Below are 22,349 nucleotides of genomic sequence, written 5' to 3' on the forward strand. Positions count from 1 at the left end.
CGGGGCACCATAATGTTTGGGACACATGGCTTCACAGGCGTGTGTAATTGCTCAGGTGTGTTTAATTGCCTCCTTAATGCAGGTATAAGAGAGCTCTCAGCACATTGTCTTTCCTCCAGTCATTCCATCAGCTTTGGAAACATTTATTGCTGTTTGTCAACATGAGGACCAAAGTTGTGCCAATGAAAGTCAAAGAAGCCATTATGAGGCTGAGAAACAAGAATAAAACTGTTAGAGACATCAGCCAAACCTTAGGCTTAACAAAATTAACTGTTTGGAACATCATTAAGAAGAAACAGAGTACTGGTGAGCTTATTAATTGCCAAGGGACTGGCGGCCAAGGAAGACCTCCACAGCTGATGATAGAAGAATTCTCTTTATAATAAAGAAAAATCCCCAAACACCTGTCCGACAGATCAGAAACACTCTTTAGGAGTCAGGTGTGGATTTGTCAATGACCACTGTCCGCAAAAGACTCCATGAACAGAAATACAGAGGCTACACTGCAAGATGCAAACTGCTGGTTAGCTGCAAAAATAGGATGGCCAGATTACAGTTTGCAAAGAAGTACTTAAAAGAGCAACCACAGTTCTGGAAAAAGGTGTTACGAAGATGAAATCTATATCAGAGTGATACCAAGAAGTACTTAAAAGAGCACCCACAGTTCTTGAAAAAGGTCTAGTGGACAGATGAGACGAAGATGAACTTATATCAGAATGATGGCAAGAACAAAGTATGGAGGAGAGAAGGAACTGCCCAAGACCCAAAACAGACCACCTGAAGTGGGCGCATGTGCGGGGCTCTTCTAGAGTGTGCTCCTGTGCACGGCTTTTGCAGAGAGTGCGCATGTGCAAAGTATTTCGGGTGGGAAAGGCCTGCGGAATCAGCCATGTTCGCCAGACGTTGGTTTATGTATTAAAGAAATAAGTTGCTTAAAGCTTAAATAAAGTAAAGTAAATTATGAGTAGTGTAAAGTTTCATTTGCCTCACACCAATTTAAGCAACTTAATCTTAGAAGTCAAACAGTCCGACTTGGGATGGAGAAACTATTGAAACCACAACGCTTGGATCTGAATCCCAACTCACCTGCTGCTGCAAAGAATTGGAAGCACTGACTTCGTATACTAAATAACGTCTTTGATGAATGTGGCAATGATGCACCAGACAGACTCAAGACATTAATAAGCTCCGTCTCTTCTGATGTATATGATTACATAGAGGAATGTACAACTTATTATTCTGCTATTGATGTACAAAGCAAACTCTTCGTTAAGACACCCAACGTGATATTCGCTCGACACCTCCTTGCTACTTGGAAACAAAAACCTGGTGAGTCACTTGATGAAATTTTTCAAGAACTTCAAAGACTTAGTAAAGACTGTGCCTTCAAAGCAGTTACGGCTGATCAATATCGACAGGAAATTATTCGAGACTCTTTTATCAATGGTTTGGCATCGCCTTTAATACAGCAGAGACTATTAGAACACAAAACCTTGGATTTACAGTCAGCTTACAATCAAGCTTATTCATTAGACTTGGCTCAGAAACATTCAGATGCTTATGGCTCATCTAATGTGTAATGGGCAAATGCGTGGCAGATGCAGTATAATGTGGATAAATGTGAGGTTATCCACTTTGGTGGCAGAACAGGAAAGTAGACTATTATCTGAATGGTGGCCGATTAGGAAAAGGGGAGATGCAACGAGACCTGGGTGTCACGGTACACCAGTCACTGAAAGTAGGCATGCAGGTGCAGCAGTCAGTGAAGAAAGCGAATGGTATGTTAGCATTCATAGCAAAATAATTTTCGTATAGGAGCAGGGAGGTTCTACTGCAGTTGTACAAGGCCTTGGTGAGACCACACCTGGAGTATTGCATACAGTTTTGGTCTCCTAATCTGAGGAAAGACATTCTTGCCATAGAGGAAGTACAGAGAAGGTTCACCAGACTGATTCCTGGGATGGCAGGACGTTCATATGAAGTAAGACTGGATAGACTCGGCTTGTACACGCTAGAATTTAGAAGATTGAGGGGGGATCTTATAGAAACTGTTCATAAGAGAGAGAGAGATGCCCTGCTCGAGAGGCAACTTGTAATAGTTGTGGCAAGAAGGGGCATTATTCTAGACTATGCACGTCCAAAGCAGCTACGAAAATTGTGACTGCTGCCATGTGTGCGCCTTCTTTATGTGCAATTACAGCTGCATTTCCTCAGAGCTTGTCTCATGCAGCTCCATCGGTATCCACCAATGGCCATACACTTAATGTAATACTTGATTCTGGCAGTTCAGAAAGTTTTATAAGTGAACAAGTTGTGTCTCGACTAAATCTAACTATAATTCCTTCAAATAGAGAAATCTGGATAGCTCTCAATCTGGATAGCTCTCAATTATAGGATCTTGTATTGTAGACTTTATTCAGAACATTGCCACAATCATCTTGTATTGTAGACTTTATTCAGAACAAAACTAGGGTTTCGGCCCGAAACGTTGCGTATTTCCTTCGCTCCATAATCTGTATGTCTTGGTATTTTGAAAAATTTGTGTAACGATATAATTCTAGGTCAGGATTTTCAGAAACTGCACAGATCACTTCAAATAATGTATGAAGGAACTATGCCTGATCTTGTCTTGTCAAAGCCACCAGTATTGTGTGTTTTTTTTCTGCTGCATCTGTTGAATGTCCTTCATTATTCACTAATTTATCCTCTAAGTTAAAGCCAATTGCTACAAAATCAAGACATTTTAGTAAAGATGATAGGAACTTTATCAACACAGAAGTAACTAATATTTTACAAGAAGGTATTATAGAACCCAGCTCTTCCACTTGGAGGGCACAAGTTGTCGTGGAGAGACATAGAAAGAGACTCTGCACTGATTACTCTCAAACTATAAACCAGTTCATGGAGCTTGATGCATATCCATTACCTCGAGTAGAAGAGATTATCAATACATTAGCTAAGTATAAGATATTCTCTACTTTTGACTTAAAAAGTGCTTACTACCAAATTCCTTTGAAGGAATCGGAGAAGAAATACACTGCATTTGAAGCAAATGGGAAATTATATCACTACTGCAGAGTTCCTTTCGGTGTAACTAATGGCTGGCTGTTTTTCAGAGAGAGATGGACAAACTTGTTGAACAGGAAAACCTTAAAGATACTTTCCCTTATCTTGATAATATAACTATTGCAGGAAAAGACCAAGCTGAACACGATGAAAATGTACAATGGTTTTTAGATGTTGTACATTCTAAAAATCTAACATTAAATGAGGCTAAGTCAATAACATCAGTGTCATCAATTAATATTATTGGTTCACAAAAATGCTGGACAAACTCAGCGGGTGCAGCAGCATCTATGGAGCGAAGGAAATAGGCAACGTTTCGGGCCGAAACCCTTCTTCAGAATATTCTTGGTTATTGGGTTGAAAATTATATAATCAAGCCTGATCCAGAAAGACTCCGCCCACTCCAAGAGATACCTGTTTCAGCTACATTAAACTCTCTACGAAGGGTTCTTGGGATGTTTGCATATGCATGCTAAATGGTTACCAAATTTTTCTGACATAATTCAACCTTTGATTAGAGCAAAATCCTTCCCCCTACAGCAATTGGTGCCTTTACTTCTTTAAAGAAACAATTGGAATCTGCGACATTACGCCATCGATGAGGATTTCCCCTTTGTTGTTGAATGTGATGCCTCTGATTTAGCAGTATCAGCAACATTAAATCGAGGACGACTAGTGGCTTTCATGTCTCGTCTCTCCATGGTAGTGAATTGCACTACCCATCCGTCGAAAAGGAAGCTACAGCAATTATTGAAGCAGTGAGGAAATTGAGTCATTTCCTTGCTCGCCAGCACTTCGTTTTGATAACAGATCAGCGTTCAGTAGCTTTTATGCTGGATAATCGGTAAAAACAGTGAAATTCATGAATGGAGGATTGAATTATCTGCATATAGTTATTCAATTGAGTACCGCCCTGGTTAGGATAATGTTGCTCCGGATATATTAACTCGAGCATTTTGTGCCTCTGTTCATTCTTCTGCACTCACTGATCTTCATCCTGGAGTCACTCGTTAGTTACACTATGTTCGATCCAAAAACTTACCTTTCTCTACAGAAGATGTGAAGATGACGTGTGCTTCATGTAGAATCTGTGCTGAATTAAAACCAAGGTTCTTCCGTCCTGAAGAAGGAAGATTGATCAAAGTTACTCAACCTATGGAATGTTTGAGTATTGACTTCAAAAGGCCTTTACCATCCTCCTCTCGAAATGTTTATATACTTACCTTAGTTGATGAATATTCGAGGTTTCCATTTGCCCGTCCTTGTCCAAATATGTCAGCTGCTATGGTTATAAAATGTTTAGATCAACTGTTTTCATTCTGTGGATTTCCAAGTTACATACATTCTGATAGGGGCACCTCATTCATGTCAAAAGATTTAAAAGACTACCTTTCTAATAGAGGAATTGCAACAAGTAAAACAACACCATATCATCCTATCGGAAATGGTTAGGTTGAGAGGTATAACGGAATCATTTGGAAAGCAGTGAAACTGGCTTTAAAGTGAAATGACATACCAGATCAGCAGTGGTTATGTGTTCTACCAGATGCATTACACTCCATCAGATCTCTACTGTCAACTGCTACCAATACTACACCACACGAGCGGTTCTTTAACTTCAAACGGCGTTCTTCTAGTGGTACTTCTCTGCCATCATGGTTGACGAGCCCTGGGCCCGTGTTGCTTCGTCGTTATGTCCGATCAAATAAGAATGAGCCTTTTGTTGATGAAGTTGAACTGACTGATGTCAACCCTTCTTATGCAACTATCAAGTATCAGGATGGACGTCAGTCAACTGTCTCACTTCGTGACCTTGCACCATGTCTGCCTTCTCCATCAGCTCCTTCACTTCTTGATAACACTAATCGAGAACTTCCTCCAACACTTCCATCATCCCCTATGGAAACTTCCATAAGAAATTCTAAAATTGTAAATCTAAATAACAATATGAGTGAAGTTGATGACCAAGCAATATATCTACCACCAACTATTGAAACACCATTATCTCCTGAAGCTCCAGTGCTTTGACGGTCATCAAGACGTACTAAACCTCTTGACCGTCTCAACTTATAAATAGGAGGGGAGACTGCAGTGGGCACATGTGCGGGGCTCTTCTAGAGTGTGCGCATGTGCAGGGCTTTTCCGGAGTGTGCGCATGTGCAAAGTATTTCGGGCGGAAAAGGCTGCGGAATCAGCCATGTTTGTCAGACATTTCTGAGTTTATGTATTAAAGAAATAAGTTGCTTAAAGCTTAAATAAAGTAAAGTAAATTATGAGTAGTGTAAAGTTTCATTTGCCTCACATGCTAAAGAGAAAACTGAAGGGGACTAGCCCCCAAAACAAGCATAAGCTAAAGATGGCTGCAATACAGACCTGGCATAGCATCACCAGAGAAGACACCCTGCAACTGTCCATGAATCGCAGACTTCAAGCAGTCATTGCATGCAAAGGATGTGCAACAAAATACTAAACATGGCTACTTTCATTTACATGACATTGCTGTGTCCCAAACATTATGATGCCCTGAAATGGGGGGATGTGTATAAACACAGCTGTAATTTTGACATGGTGAAACCAAAATGTATAAAAATGACCTGTATTAAAATCTGACAATGTGCACTTTAACCACATGTGATTTTTTGTTTCTATTACAAATCTCAAATTGGGGAGTACAGAGGCAAATAAATAAATAAATGTCACAAACATTATGGAGGGCACTGTACTTGGGACCTTTTCGAGCAGGTTATAGTTAGGGAAACAAATCTCCAGTTTAATTCCTCTCTTTACCCTGGGAAGTGGTTAAGTTTTGAAAGTTGTAAGACGTCTTTTTTTGCTTATTTTTTCTTTTTCAAGATATATTTATTGATCTGTTTCCTAACATATCATACCTAATGATATTAAATTACATTGTTGGGATCACCCAGCAAATACAGCAGTCGCTCTTGGTTGGCAAGTTGGACAATCTGACTATTCTTAACAATCTTGTGCTGTGGACTTCCAATGAGCCATCATTTCCTTCGTTCTCAGTGGATTGGAAGCAGTCACAAATGGAGTTACTTTCGTATTATATGTGGATTATATAGCTACATCTGCAAGTACTTACACCTTAAACTCGTAAGATTGAGTGTAGAAAAATGAAGATAGGCGATAGTGTGCTCCCTTTAAAGTAGGTTCAGAGCATGCTAAATTAATTTACTATATCATTCAGTTGACAATTGTTTGGACTAGGAAGTATACTGGTTATTTTTCATCTAAATGAGAGTTTGATTGCTGAGATTGATGACCCAAGTATGTTTTGTTTTCTGAAGCCAATGATGTTGAAATGACACATTAATTATTTAAAACTAAAGCAGAATATTGTGGATGCTGGAAATCTGAGCTAAAATCAGCAGTAATCAGCACTTGGGCCAGATGGCTTTTGATACTAGTTAATATTGACCTGACTTGTTAATGTGGTCCTGCCGGACATGTGTGATGTCATCTCTCTGTCCTGACTCAAATCTTTAATTTGATCTTTGACTTCAATATCGGTTCAAATGAAGTAGGTTTTGCTTCATTCTGTAGTCGTAGAATACTACTACTACATCAGGTTTTGCTGTTGACCTGTCAAGAGTATGTTTTCTCTTAAATAGTCTATGCCATAAACATCGTCATGTGATAAAGTTATGCTTTTGCTAAAATATTAGGTGCATCGTAAGTTGCAGACATGATATGTTAGGTCTATTGTACTCAACAGGGAAACTGATTATAGCCACTAGTAAAGAAATACATATGCTGGTACCTTTGCCTTTGGAAAGGCAGATTCAAGATCTGCTTGCCAGCCGCAGAGTAGAGGAGGCACTTGTCTTAGCGAAAGGAGCTCGCCGCAACATTCCCAAAGATAAATTTCAGGTTAGTAGGACTTCCAGTGAAAACTGGAAATTTTATTCTGTAAACCGTAAAGATCAAGCATTGAATTCCTGTCTATAACACTTATTTAACAGGGCCATTTCTTTTTTTATTGCCAGTGATGCAAGATTGTCATTGTATTGTCACATTAACATTTAACAGGGCCGTTTCTTGCTCCTCCACATTCTGTAATGCATAATTCACTGATGGAAAATGGGCAAGAGCTTCTCCTTGACAACCATCCACTACTGAAATAAGGACATAAACTTGTATTTTATCATTAATTATTGTTATTGTAAGTTTGCATTTCCAATAGGTCTCACACAGATTTGCTACGTTCCAGAAATAAATAAGATGCATTCTATATTATTTTCAGCTCTTGTGAATAAATTGCTAATTGTGATCTGTTTTCTATATGAATATATGGACCTATACAATCTCCACCTTGTGCTATTGGAAATTATTAATGAAAGTATTAAAATGTTGACAGAATTTTAATATGTGAAACTGAATCAAGATTATTTGCTGATATTAGGAAATTTGTTGGATGTTTAGTATTTTGTTTTTTGTTGTGCATGCAACAGTATTCATGGGCAAACCATTATCAGATGTACTGTATGTTAGTTTGTAATTCTGTAATTAATTGCCAGATTCTTGCAGACATATGCTTTTTAATAAGTAACATAGGTTAATCAGTGAAAATACAAGTACATGAATGATAGTTAACTAATAGAAAATAAGTAATGTCTGAGAAATACATGGATGGCACATTTATGTGATGATAATTATGTCTAAAAATCAAACACCCTGGATTTTTCTGTTTAATAAGCTAGAAAGCCACCAATTCATTTGTTTATAATGCATGTTGACTTTTTGCACTTGTTATGATACTGGTGAAATGCACTGGTGAAATGCACTGCTTCCATTAATTATGTCTGATTAACGATCTTTAAATTTATTTAATGAATGTCGCTTTATAACCTATAGGGTATGTACAGAAGAATTCTGCAGCAAGCAGGCTTTATACAGTTTGGCCAGCTTCAGTTTTTAGAAGCTAAAGAACTCTTCAGGTATGAACATTTTTGCAACAGTGCAGATTCAATCTGGTGGATTGTTCAGTGGTACTTTATTGCAGCATGTACCTAGGTACAGTGAATTAGTTTGCAGCTCAAATTCAGTGTCAGGGTGGCACAGTGGCGCAGCGGTAGAGTTGCTGCCTTACAGCACCAGAGACCCAGGTTCAATCCTGACTACGGGTGCTGTCGGTACGGAGTTTGTACTTCCTCCCTGTGATCGCATGGGTTTTCTCCTGGTGCTCCGGGTTGCTTCAACTTTCCAAATATGTGCAGGTTTGTTGGTTAATTGGCTTCTGTAAATTGTCCCTAGTGTGTAGGATGGAACTAGAGTACAGGTGATCATTGGTCGGCGTGGACATGGTGGGCCGAAAGGCTTGATTCCATGCTGTATCTCTAAAATAAATTAAACTCAATAATGTCCTGTAATAGCTTTGCGTTAACTCTGCTGCTGTTGATCTGCACTATATTTCCATTGTGTTTCACAAATACCTTTTTAAGCAGCAAAGAAGGTCAGATTTCTTACCTAGTAAACCATTAAATATTCTTACATTTAACACGCTGAATATCTTTCTTCAGTGATATTGGAATAAACAAATGTATTTTTTAACTAAGTTGTACATATAACAAATATTCAATAAATGACAGTTAGGGGAAGAGTATCCAAAGACAAAACACTAATGACAGCTATAACCAACCTTGGATTGTACAAATTGTAACTTGATCTGAATAGAATGTTCTTCAAATGCTTAAACAGTTTTTAATTTGGCTGTTCATTTGCTATCTGGGCAGCTGATCATAGTTTTATGTCATTGTCTGCAATAATGCTAAATGAACCATTAACGTTGGTTCCTAAAGGTGTAAAGATTCTATTTGTTATGATACTGGTGAAAACTAAAGTTAGATGTAACCTACTATATATTTGCTTCTCCATTAGCTTAGATTTGTTATAAATCTAAGTATCATAGAATGTTCATATAGCATAGAAAAAGGACATTCGGCTAATGACGCATGTCTTGGCTCCACGAAAAAACGTTCCAATTATTCTAAATTCTGCTTCTCTCAGCTTACAGTGATTGACGTTCACTGAAGTGTCATTTATTAATTAATTACTAAGTTTAATGCCATTCTTTCACAGATGTTGAATTTAGTTTATTGTCATATGTACTGAGGTACAGTGAAAAGCTTTTGTCAGGTGCTATGCAGTGCTCTCATGTTATTCATGATTGTCTGAATGGTTTGGCTGTCCTGTTAACATTGTATTTATCACTGATGTATTTATTTGAATGTTGTTTCTATTGGCAGGAGTGGTCAGCTCGATGTAAGAGAGTTGATGTCTCTCTATCCATTACTGCTTCCTTCGACCTCTACGTTTATACGGTCCCATCCCTCATTACATGAATATGCTGACTTAAATCAACTAATGCAGGGTGACCAAGAAAAAATAACAAAGTGCAAGCGCTTCCTTATGAGCTACTTGAATGAGATTCGAAGCACCGAAGTAGCAAATGGATACAAGGAAGAAATTGACACAGCCTTGCTAAAATTATACGCTGAAGCTAACCATGACAGCCTGCTGGATTTGTTGGTTTCTGAAAACTCCTGCCTTTTAGTGGATGCTGTTCCTTGGTTGGAAAAATGCAAGAAGTATGTACCAGATGACTTATACTTTTATAAATATGCGTGTCATTGTTACCTTAAAGAACAACAGAAAAAACAAGGAAGAGAAGAGGTCATTTGGCCGAGTGAAGTTTAACTAATGCCCATGCTGTCTCATCATTGCAGAATCCAAATGAATCTTGTGATATCTCACCATTTCTCCTATAGAGCTGAGCATACCGTTACAAATTTTAGTCTCTGATATATTTCAAATTGTTTATATTTATTTCCTCTGGACCTACTTTCTTAACATATTGAAGCAATCCTTTTTTTTTGTTATTTCTATATACAGTTTGATTTGAAATCTTCTTTACTGCCATCTCCATATTGTAAACATTAAACCACTATTCTTCATGCTCACCCAGTTTATACTTTGGATTAGGTTTGTTCATCTTTTTCTACACTATCTGAATATTGCCATTTAATTGCCATTGCCACTTAATTGATCTTGCAATATTGTCTTCCCCCATGTTTGGTACATCAAATAATTTGACAACACTAACGTTGTATTTAAAACAAATAGATTTGAGGTGACACAGTCCTGTGATAGCCATTTCAGCCTGAGACTTTAATTGCGATTTGAATTTGGAAACATGCATGATAAAATATGTTCTATTTGACTATGAGTTGACTGTTTGACCCTGTGTAGAGGAGATGGTTTCCATTGGACTTTCCTGAGTCTCACTAAAATAACATCACACGATATAATTGCTAATACATAATGAATTGAAAGGAAATTGTTAATGATAGAAAAATCACAAGTGGATTTTAAAAACCCACCATAAATACAAGCAATGTCCTAAATGGATAAAAGTATTGCATTGAAATTGAAGCCAGCAGGTGGGAGAAAAAGGTAAACCCCAAAAATCCAAGAATTTGTTTCAGTAAAAAGAGCTAAATTGAGAAGAAAATTCAAGAGATCATTTTGGGATGATACCAAGTGCCCACATGAAATTCTGCTGCTGGAAGTAAGAATATCATTGTTCTGTTTTGGGGGCTTATGACAAAACACAGTCTTCACTCTTGAAGTAAAATGCATGTAAAATAGGAGAATAATAAAAAGTAAGTTAAAAACTGCATTAAATTTAAAGATAAAATAGTTGGAATATTCATTGAAATCATATACCAAAACCATTAAAAAAAAAAGATACGTAATCAAATCTTATAATACACCGGGTATTTGAAGTTTCAAAATTAGTACAATAGAAAAAAATAGTAACTATTCACTGTTTAATGCTTGTACTATTGAATAAGAATCACCACTTGTCTTTGGAGTTGTATAAAGATAATATCTGGAACTAAACGATAGACACAATGTGTCTAAGAAGGCACTGCAGATGCTGGAAAATCGAAGGTAGACAAAAGTGCTGGAGAAACTCAGCGGGTGCAGCAGCATCTTTGGAGCGAAGGAAATAGGCAACGTTTCGGGCCGAAACCCTTCTTCAGAATGATTGGGGTGGGGGGGGGGGGGGGGGGGGGGGGGAGGGGGGGGGGGGAGGGGGGGGTGGGGAAACGGAGAGAAGAAAGGAAAAAGGAAGAGGAGGAGCCCGAAGGCTGAGGGAGAGTTGAGAAGGGGAGGAGACAGTAAGGGCTACTGGAAGTTGGTGAATTCAATGTTTATGCAGCTAGGATGCAGACGGCCCAAACGGAATATGAGATGCTGCTCCTCCAATTTCCGGTGGTGCTCACACTGGCCATGGAGGAGGCCCAGGACAGAGAGGTCGGATTCGGAATGGGAGGGGGAGTTGACGAGCTGAGCCACCAGGAGATCAGGTTTGGTTAATGCGGACCGAGCAGAGGTGTTCGGCAAAACGATCGCCAAGCCTGCGCTTGGTCTCACTGATGTAGATCAGCTGACATCTAGAGCAGCGGATGCAATAGATGAGGTTGGAGGAGATGCAGGTGAACTTCTGTCGCACCTGGAACGACTGCTTGGGTCCTTAAATGGAGCCGAAGGGGGAGATAAAGCGTCAAGTGTAGCACCTCTTGCGGTTGCAAGGGAAAGTGGTGTGGGAGGGAAGGGAAGAATTGACCAGGGAGTTACGGAGGGAGCAGTTTTTGCGGAAAGCAGACGGGGGGAGATGGCAAGATGCGACGAGTGGTGGGGCCACGTGGAGGACTGTGTCTATGTGTCTATTATTTATACCGAAGGTAGGCACAAAGTGCTGGAGTAAAACAGTGGGTCAGGCAGCATCTCTGGAGAACATGGGTAGGTGATGTTTTGGGCCGGGATTTTTCGTTAGACTGCAGTCTGAAGAAGGGTTCTGACCCGAAACGTCACCCATCCATGTTCTCCAGAGATGCTGCCAGACCCGCTGTGCCTACCTTCGGTATAAACCAGCATCTGTAGTTCCTTTCAACGCATTTGGAACTAAAATATTTATTGTTACCTAACTTGGGTGGGGATTGTGACTGAGGAGACAATAGGGAAGTGAAAGGATAAAATAAAAATATGCTGGGAACATTCAGCAGGTCAGGCAATATCGATGGGGAGAGAAATAGCCAATGACTTTTCATCAACTTTTCTCTGCTTTGATGAATGAGTAAAATTGATTTCTCTCTCCACAAATGTGTGACCTGCGCATTTTTCTTTTTTATTTCAGACTTTCAGCTTCTACAGTTGTTGATTGATTTTTTTATTTACTGTGAGAAATTAAATTTACCTTTTCCACTTTAAAAAAAAAACCCCCAGAGCAAACGGACCCAGTGACTACCTTAAAGCACCACAGAGATACATTGGATGTATCTGTGTGAATGTTTGCTGATGTTTTGGGAGCGGCAACATTGTAAATACTATAGCATCTTGATCTCTTTTCAAAGTTTAACGAGTGCTAATGTGTTTTGTTGAACAGATATTTTGCACTTGGTCTTCTTTATCACTATAATGGACAAAATGAAGCAGCACTACAGGTAAAGTGGTGCTTTGTTTTTCTTGGTTATCTTTTAACATTTGCCTTTGGTTCATTGTTTGCCTTTGTGAAATTACCTGTAAGAAATAGACTAAATTCTTGCAGTTGGTAGGCAGGCAGGCATGCGAAAGGATGTACGATTAGATAAGTTAGTAACTGCGGAACATGGGAACTGTGACCAAGTGATGTAACCACAGAAATTAGAGGCACCAATAAATATCATTGCATAGTTTTAAATGATGTTTTTCTATTGCACTAGAGGTTTTACACAATATAATTGGGTTCAAAAATAATGCCTTGTAAATGAAGTGTTATGACAGACATTCTTCATTGGGACTAAGAAAATCCCAGCCCGAAATGTGGTCTGTCCATTTCCCTCTGCAGATGCTGCTTGGCCTGCTGAGTCCCTCCAGCAGTTTTTTTTGTGTTTTTTTTTTGCTTAGGATTCCAGCATCTGCAGGATTTCAGGGCAATAATTAAACTACTGCCTCCTCTGCAAAAGAGAGAGATCACATTGGCCCGGCCAGATAAATTAAAAGTAAAAATGGCCTCCGTCCGATTTGCTCAGGGTAGGATCTGGACGATTCTTGTGTATTTGGTGCCTTAGAAGAGATTAACTTGTCATGTTCAAATTAAGCTGCTTTATTAAGGCAAATATTAAAGAAAAGCAATTAATTTATTAAGTATGTTTTTAAACTACATGATAAATTAATGTTTTTGCTGTTACATTGATTTAAAAAAAAAATCTGAAATCTGATATTTTGAAAATCTGATTTTTTTTAAAATCTGAAGCCCCAATGAAGAATGTTTGTCATAACACTTAATTTACAAGGCATTCAGCACCAACCTTTTTTGTGGGTGGAGAGGGGGTAGTTTGAAAATGAGATGGTACAACATATGTTGTACATAGATATGTATATTATGTTTATATAAGTACTTTATAGATGTGTAGCTGACAGTGTACCCAATGAAGACGCTTGGGTTGTAACTTAATAGTTGTTATCACTTTGGCAAAGGGATAAGTTCTAGGCACAGAATTAGGCCATTTGGCCCATCACGTCAACTCTGCAATTCAATCATGGCTGAACATACAGTGCCCTCCATAATGTTTGGGACACAGGCCCATCATTTATTTATTTGCCTCTGTACTCCACAATTTGAGATTTGTAATAGAAAAAAAATCACATGTGGTTAAACTGCCATAGTCAGATTTTATTAACGGCCATTTTTATACATTTTGATTTCACCATGTAGAAATTATAGCAGTGTTTATACATAGTCCCCCCATTTCAGGGCACCATAATGTTTGGGACACATGGCTACACAGGTGTTTGTAATTAATCAGATGTGTTTAAATGCCTCCTTAATGCAGGTATAAGAGAGCTTGCAGCACCTAGTCTATCCTCCAGTCTTTCCATCACCTTTGGAAACTTTTATTGCTGTTTATCAATGAGGACCAAACTTGTGCCAATGAAAGTCAAAGAAACAATTATGAGTGAGAAACAAGAATAAAACAGTTAGAGACATCAGCCAAACCTTAGGCTTACCAAAATCAACTATTTTCAACATCATTAAGATGAAAGAGAGCACCGGTGAGCTTACTAATCACAAAGAGACTGGCAGGCCAAGGAAGACCTCCACAGCTGATGACAGAAGAATTCTCTATAATAAAGAAAAATCCCCAAACACGTGTCCGACAGATCAGAAACACTATTCAAGAGTCGGGTGTGGATTTGTCAATGACCACTGTCAACAGAAGACTTCATGAACAGAAATACAAAGACTACATTGCAAGATGCAAACCACTGGTTAGCTGCAAAAATAGGATGGCCAGGTTACAGTTTGCCAAGAAGTACATAAAAGAGCAACCACATTTCTCAAAAAAGGTCTTGTGGACAGATGAGACGAAGATTAACTTATAGCAGAGTGATGGCAAGAGCAAAGTCTGGAGGAGAGAAGGAACTGCCCAAGATCCAAAGCATACCACATCTGTGAAACATGGTGGTGGGGGTATTATGGCTTGACCATGTATGGCTGCTGAATGTACTGGCTCACTTATCTTCATTGATGATACAACTGCTGATGTTAGCAGCATAGTGAATTCTGAAGTTTATAGACACATCCTATCTGCTCAAGGTCAAACAAATGCCTCAAAACTCATTGGACGGCGGTTCATTCTACAGCAAGACAATGATCCCAAACATACTGTTAAAGCAACAAAGGAATTTTTCAAAGCTAAAAAATGGTCAATTCTTGAGTGGCCAAGTCAATCACACGATCTGAACCCACTGGAGCATGCCTTTTATATGATGAAGAGAAAACTGAAGGGGACTAGCCCCTAAAACAAGCAAAAGCTAAAGATGGCTGCAATACAGGCCTGACATAACATCACCAGAGAAGACACCCAGCAACTGGTGATGCCCATGAATCGCAGACTTCAAGCAGTCATTGCATGCAAAGGATATGCAACAAAATACTAAACATGACTACTTTCATTTACATGACATTGCGGTGTCCCAAACATTATGGTGCCCTGAAATGGGGGGGACTATATAAAAACACAGCTGCATGGTGAAACCAAAATGTATAAAAATGGCCTTTATTAAAATCTGACAATGTGCACTTTAATCACATGTGATTTTTTTTCTATTACAAATCTCAAATTGTGGAGTACAGAGGCAAATAAATAAATGATGGGTCTTTGTCTCAAACATTATGGAGAACACTGTATATTTCCATCTCAACCCCATTCTTCTGCCTTCTCCCCATAACCCGGGACATCCTTAGTAATCAAGAATTTGTCAATCTCCGTCTTAAAAATATTTATTGACTTGGTTGCCACAGCCGTCTGTGGCAATGAAATCCACATTCACCAACCTCTGACTAAAGAAATTCCTCCTCATCTCCCTTGGAAAGGTACATCCTTTTATTCTGACCCAATGGTCTCTGGATACTGCGAAGGAATCCTGCAAATTCCACTGAAACCTCTTTCTCTATTTCTGATTAGAGGCAGTTATAAACTAATATTTTTTTCCTTTCGAAGATACTCCAGCATTTTGCGTCTAACTCTGAAGAAGGGTCTTGACCCTAAAGGCCACCCATTCCTTCTATCCAGAGAGGCTGCCTGTCCCGCTGAGTTACTCCAGCATTTTGTGTCAATCTTCAGTGTAAACCAGCATCTGCAGTTCCTTCCAACACATTTTTTTCCTTTCCTTATAGTTGTGGGTAAAGATCGTTGATGGGCAGCTCCAGGATGCAACCCGCTCAGATCTTTTTGAATATATTGTGGATTTCCTAAGCTTCTGCTCTAATCATGAACTGGTGTGGAAGTACACTGACTGGGTCCTGCAGAGAAGTGAAGAGGTTTGACTTTTGTTTCATTATGTAGTTAATAAATGAGTTGTCATTGTCTTAACATTTCTTAATGGGATTGTAGAATGCACAGAAGAAAGCCAGCAGATCCTTGTTTATCTGCACACATTTCCCTATGGAACTGGAGCCATAAACTCCAGGCTGGGGGTTGAAGTTGTTTCTGCTTTCCCAGCACTAATGGTGGGGCGTCTGTTCGAAAAACCAGTGCTAATTTCTCTATTGATTTCAATAATAAGATGGAAGAATTCCAAAGTACTATGTATTGACTTTTTTTTAGTATTTAATTGTTTATTTAAATACTCTGTATTTAAAATATTTGAGATTTATTTTACATAGCTTGAGTAAATTTTAAGTTCGGTGAATATCTGGAACATTTATAATTTTTAACAGCTTAGAAAGATGGCAATGCTAGAATTGATGTTAGTTAACTGCTAAAGTTTCTTTAAAGTTGTTTTGTGCACAACTTTTTTGGCTGCAATAGTTAACACTGTTTACATCGCTGAAGGTAGGTGCCATCTTCTCTTTGTAAGCACTATGCAGTGATGGAAACTTCTTCTGTAGCTCTACCAAAAAGGTGGAGGTGGTGGAGAACTGGATCACAGCTAAATTCTGGGCTATTGTTTTTGCACCGGTGCAATCCAAAATATTTAAAGACATAATATATAATAAGTAATAAATACCTGTATATGATTTAAAATTTATTTTGTTTTATATTTTTATATACACTTAATTTTTCAATATTCCATTCAAGTCATTCACGTGAACTAATATTTGACTTGTGCTTTAGCAAGACTAGATAATTTTATGTACGGGACAGGTCTGTTGTTACCATGGTGAAAATGGTGCAAATGGCTAACGGCAGCATGAAATGGAATCTAAAAGATTATTTTTGAAAATTGAGGAAGTGGCGTTGTGATCTTTGTATGAATCATGCTGTGAAGTGAGTTTTTAATTAAAAGAATAACGGTGGCATAGTGACACAGTGGTGGAGTTGCTACTTACCAGATTCAGATTCAATCTTTATTGTCATTGTGCAGTGTACAGTACAGAGACAACGAAATACAGTTAGCATCTCCCCAGAAGAGCGAACAAAGAATAATGAGCAATAAATATATATACGTACTTACAGTAGTGGTAGTGCAATTTTTCTGGGGTAGGGAGTGTCCGGGAGGGGGGTTGACTGGCCATCACCAAGGTGCAGAGTTAAGTAATGTAACAGCCGCAGGGAAGAAGCTGTTCCTGGACCTGCTGGTCCGGCAACAGAGAGACCTTCCGAATTTTATGTATTATTACTGGGCAGTGCATATTAAGAATATGATTTATTGGTTGGATAGTTCTACACAACAGACAGAATGGATAAAAATGGAGAAGGAGGATTGTCATCCTTGTAATATAGGAACGATCCTCTTTTCCCCCAAAAAACTGAATAACACAATATATAAGAAGAACCCAATTATATATGGTACAATAAGAATTTGGAAACAAATAAAATTATCTTTAAAATTAAGAAATCTATCACTGTTAATGCCAATTGCGAATAACCCTTTATTTAAACCATCTCTTATTGATAAGACATATAACCAATGGGAAAGTCTCGGAATTAGAAGGATCAGGGATATGTACGAAACAGGAAACCTACTATCATTCCAACAACTACAATTAAAATTTAAATTGAAAAAAAACCAATATTTTAAATATCTTCAGATTTGCGACTTTGTGAAAAAATATATACAAGGATATCAAAAAGTAACTCCTGACTTATTGGAAGAAGCAATGAATATTGAAGCTGACTCACAAAAATTAATATCCTATTTATATAATAGTATTCTAAATATAGACCTACCATCGACAGAGGTACTTAGAGAAGAGTGGGAACGGGAATTAATGATAAAAATTACGAAGGTTAAATGGGAAAAATACCTGATATATATTCACAAATGTTCAATTAATGTAAGACATAATCTAATACAATTTAAAATTGTACATAGATTATATTATTCAAAAACAAGATTGAACAAATTTTATCCAAATATATCCGCCACTTGTGATAAATGTCTAGCCCAAAAGGCAACTATAACACACTCCTTAGTTTCCTGCATAAAACTTTATAGATTTTGGAATGATATTTTTGAAATACTTACAAAATTATTCAAGACAAGAATGGAACCTAATACTGAAATGATTATATTTGGTGTAATGGAAGATGGGAATAAATTGAACACATCTCAAAATCTATTCCTTAATTATGGTTTAATAATAGCAAAAAAATTAATACTTAAATTTTGGAAGGGTACATCAATACCAACGCTTAAAATGTGGATTGCAAGTATGTTGGACACCGCTCATCTTGAGGAAATGCGATTCCTCCTAATGGATAAATCAGACCAATTCATAACGAGTTGGTCTCCATTCGTCGTTTTTTTGGAATCATATGGTGCAACACAATTGTAAAAAATAACTGTTTCAGGACTGGACGAGGGTTGGTCAAGACTATAAATAATGATCTCCTTTTCTTTTCACTATTTTCTCTCTCAACTTTCTTCATTTACTCGTTTTCTTTCTTCACACACTATATATTTCACATTTTTCTATCCTTTACTATCTAACCTCTTTTTCTTATTCTCATCTTTTTTCAATGTAACAAAAAATAAAGAAGTTGTACATAAAATGTATTATGAAAATATATATTAGGCACTTTGGTGCCATATGACTGTGCTTACTTCTAATAAAATAAAATAAAAAAAAAAAAAAAAAAAAAAAAAAAACAGAGAGACCTGTAGCGCCTCCTGGATGGGAGGAGGGTAAACAGACTGGCTGGGGTGAGAGCAGCCCTTGACGATGCTGAGCGCCCTTCGCAGACATCGCTTGCTTTGGACAGACTCAATGGAGGGGAGTGAGGAACTGGCGATGCGTTGGGCAATTTTCACCACCCTCTGCGGTGCTTTCCGGTCGGAGACAGAGCAGTTGCCATACCATACTGTGATACAGTTGGTAAGGATGCTCTCGATGGTGCAGCGGTAGAAGTTCACCAGAATCTGAGGAGACAGATGGACCTTCTTTAGTCTCCTCAGGAAGAAGAGAAGCTGGTGAGCCTTCTTGACCAGTGTTGAGGTATTGTGGGTCCAAGAGAGGTCATTGGAGATGTTGACCCCCAGAAACCTGAAGCTGGAGACACGTTCCACCTCCGTCCCGTTAATATGGATGGGTGTGTGCGTGCCGCCCCTAGACCTTCTGAAGTCCACAATGAGCTCTTTGGTCCTCAGCGGCAGAGACCCAGGTTTGATCCTGACTACGGATGCTATCTGTACGGAGTTTGTACATTGTCCCTGTGGACGTCCGGGTTTAATCCGGGTGCTTTGATTTCCTCCCACATCCCAAAGATGTGCTGGTTTGTAGATTAATTGGCATCTGTAAATTGTCCCAAGTGTGTAGGATAGAACTAGTGCAGGGGTGGGAACCTTTTCATGTTGGAATGCCGCATTAGGTTAGCTGTAATCTAATATGACCGCATCCAAGAAACTTCAATTAGATATACTTCAAAATGTACATTATTTTGTAAAAATCTAACTACTATGTACTAACTTCAAGAAAATGAAAAAAAAAAAGTTAATTCTAAAGTTAATTAACCTTTTAATGACTTTGTTGTGACTGCTTTTTCTGGGAAAGCATTTGAATATTTGATTGCAACATGGAGGTACGCAGTTTCAGATGATCTTCAAGATGGGTATCTGTCATTTGTGACCTTTAGGGCGTCTTGATTTGGGTTAGGTAGGAGAATGTAGATTCGCAGCAGTAAGTGGTTGAAAAGCAAGAACGCATTTTTTGTGCATATCATAGTTAACGTACATTCTAGAGTCGCATTAGAACTAAATCATGAGCATAACAGGTGTTAAAATAGCCATCATAACTTACTAATGTTTTAATTGTGGCCGTCAGTCAGGGAGGATTATTTTGTTGAAACTTCTTTTACTCTGGTATTTTAAATGCGTTCATTTTAAGATTAAAATAAAAAAAATAAAAGACAAACAAAAACATATTAATAAAAATACAAATTCATTCATAAGCCCGCACTTAATGGCCTAGAAGGCCGCATGCGGTTCCCCACCCCTGAATTAGTGTATGGGTGATCACTGGTCGGCATGGACACGGTGGGTCTAAGGGGCCTATTTCCACGTTGTTTTTTTAAACTTAACTGAACTAAAACTGAAAAAAAACATTGTCAGGAGAATGTGTGGTAGTATATGGTACGGTAAGAATCCTCAGTGATATGTCTGTCATTTTCTATTCCTATTAAGGTTGGTATCCAGATTTTCACAAGGCGACCACTTGATGAAAACCAGACAACCTGTATGAATCCAGATGACATTGTCAACTACCTTCACAAGTATAAGAAAGCTATTGTTGTCTATTTGGAACACTTAGTATTTGAAAGAAATATTCAGGTGAATTTTCAGCAAACGAATTAATGTGAAAATGCTGTTTGCCGTTAGAAATATATATTCCCATGTTTATAATTTATAATTATTTGGTGTACTACTATCATGGAAAAGACAAGATTAAAATGTATTGTATATAATTTTCTGTACTCTGCGGAAACCTATAAGCTACACAGATACTGTGTAAAGTTAAAGATTTAATCATAAAATGCTGGATAGTACCTTTATTTCAGTGTGCAGCATTAAAGAATAATTCTTACTATTTCAAGTCAGGTCAAGCCAAGAGTTTAATTGTCATATGTACTGACAACAGAACAATGACATTTTACTTGTAGCAGTTTAACAGACCCATAAACCTATCCTCTGAAGAATCCTTTGGAGCGTAGTCATAATTTTTATGTTAAATAATGATCATTTGTCTTCATGCATAATTGATTTTTTTTCTCTCAAGTATAGAAATAAATCTGACCCTTTTTAGCTCATGCATCCAAAAAGCTAGTAGTCCCTCAACCCGTCTATCTTCTTTCCTTCAGCCACGCTCACATCTCATCCAAGGATCTAGTTGTTGAGAGTTCATCTTTATTAGTTTACCTGAATGTTCAATTTGCTTTTCGCTTGTCTATAAGATTTTTTGATGAAATCTGAAATATTTTCAGTGGAGTAAAATTTGTTGTTGTGTCAATGCTAGCTAGCTCCATTGTTAGCTCCAATGCAGGACCTTTTGCATTGGTCTTGCATTAGAGTTAGCTTGTTACATCAAATATGTTCAAACATGTATGTATTTTACATAATTCGTACTGTAATCTGAAACTTGCCTCTTTGTATTCAACAGTCTGTTTTGCTGTATATGCTGCTTGTTGCCCAGTTCCAATTAATGTCCAAAACCGTTTCACAACTTGACTTTAAATGTAATAGACAAGAAAATTCCATTGCACTGCATTGAACTACTCTCAGACTGCTGAAGCAGAACTATATTTTCTGTTATCCTCCAAGTGAATTATCCTTTTCTATTTGCATCTGCAGAAGGAGAAATTCCACACACACTTGGCCATATTATACTTGGATAAAGTGCTAGATTTGCAATCCCAGGAGGGAAATGTTTCAGAAGAACTAACTTCAGCACGTTGTACTCTTAAAAACCTGCTCCAGCACTCTAATCTTTACAGAGTTCATCTTTTGCTAGGTAAAACGTGTTAACATTTTTCTCTTAGATATTTACTATGGCACTTATAAGCTATGCTTACACCACATTAACGACAAAATTTGATTCTTCTAACTGAACCCTGAATTTATTCAGTTTAGCGAGAGCTGTTCATTTTTGTAAAGCCTGAGTTTCACTTGTCAGCTGTACTGTTAACATTAGCAGTGTGCCAGCAAATAACTATATGGGCTAGAACGGCATAATTCTTGCCTGACTTGTTCATCATTAAATAATGAAAAATCTAAACAGACTCAATTCTTATCAAGCTACAGACTGACCTCATCTCTTCAGTGTCTCATTTTGGCTAGGTGCGTGCATTCAGATCTTTGTATTTGCCTCTAGCATGAAAGGATGATCTTTGGTTTTGAAAACTAACTCCTGGATCCAGCTACAGTAAAACTTTGATCATTTTTTACCCAGGGTAGGGGAATCAAAAACCAGATGACATAAGATTAAGGTGAATGGGGCAAGATTTAACATGAACAAGGTGGTCCGGTACTAAAACAGCATTTAATCATGGCTAATCTATCTTTCCCTCTCAGCCCCATTTCCTGCCATCTCCCCATAACCCTTGACACCCTTACTAATCAAGAATATGTCATTCTCCGCATTAAAAATACCCAATGACTTGGCCTCAGCAGCGTTCTGTGGCAATGAATTCCACAGATTCACATGACTAAAGAAATTCCTCCTCATCTTTCTAAAGGTATGTCTTTTTATTCTGAGGGCATGCTCTCTGGTCCTA

General features: G+C 38.1%; 1 protein-coding gene across 1 annotated transcript in view; it reads left to right on the forward strand.

Annotated features, from left to right (window-relative positions):
* Positions 1 to 22,349, forward strand: part of tgfbrap1 (transforming growth factor, beta receptor associated protein 1) — a 47,467-nt gene that overhangs the window by 19,322 nt on the left and 5,796 nt on the right. Inside the window, exons 4-10 of the mRNA XM_055637119.1 lie at positions 6,803 to 6,957; positions 7,942 to 8,024; positions 9,333 to 9,674; positions 12,539 to 12,596; positions 15,815 to 15,958; positions 20,263 to 20,409; positions 21,427 to 21,586. Coding sequence (XP_055493094.1) covers positions 6,803 to 6,957; positions 7,942 to 8,024; positions 9,333 to 9,674; positions 12,539 to 12,596; positions 15,815 to 15,958; positions 20,263 to 20,409; positions 21,427 to 21,586 — 1,089 coding nt within the window. The remainder of the gene's footprint in view (positions 1 to 6,802; positions 6,958 to 7,941; positions 8,025 to 9,332; positions 9,675 to 12,538; positions 12,597 to 15,814; positions 15,959 to 20,262; positions 20,410 to 21,426; positions 21,587 to 22,349) is intronic.

The sequence above is a fragment of the Leucoraja erinacea genome, chromosome 6 (assembly GCF_028641065.1).
Source record: "Leucoraja erinacea ecotype New England chromosome 6, Leri_hhj_1, whole genome shotgun sequence".
Taxonomy (NCBI): Eukaryota; Metazoa; Chordata; class Chondrichthyes; order Rajiformes; family Rajidae; genus Leucoraja; species Leucoraja erinaceus.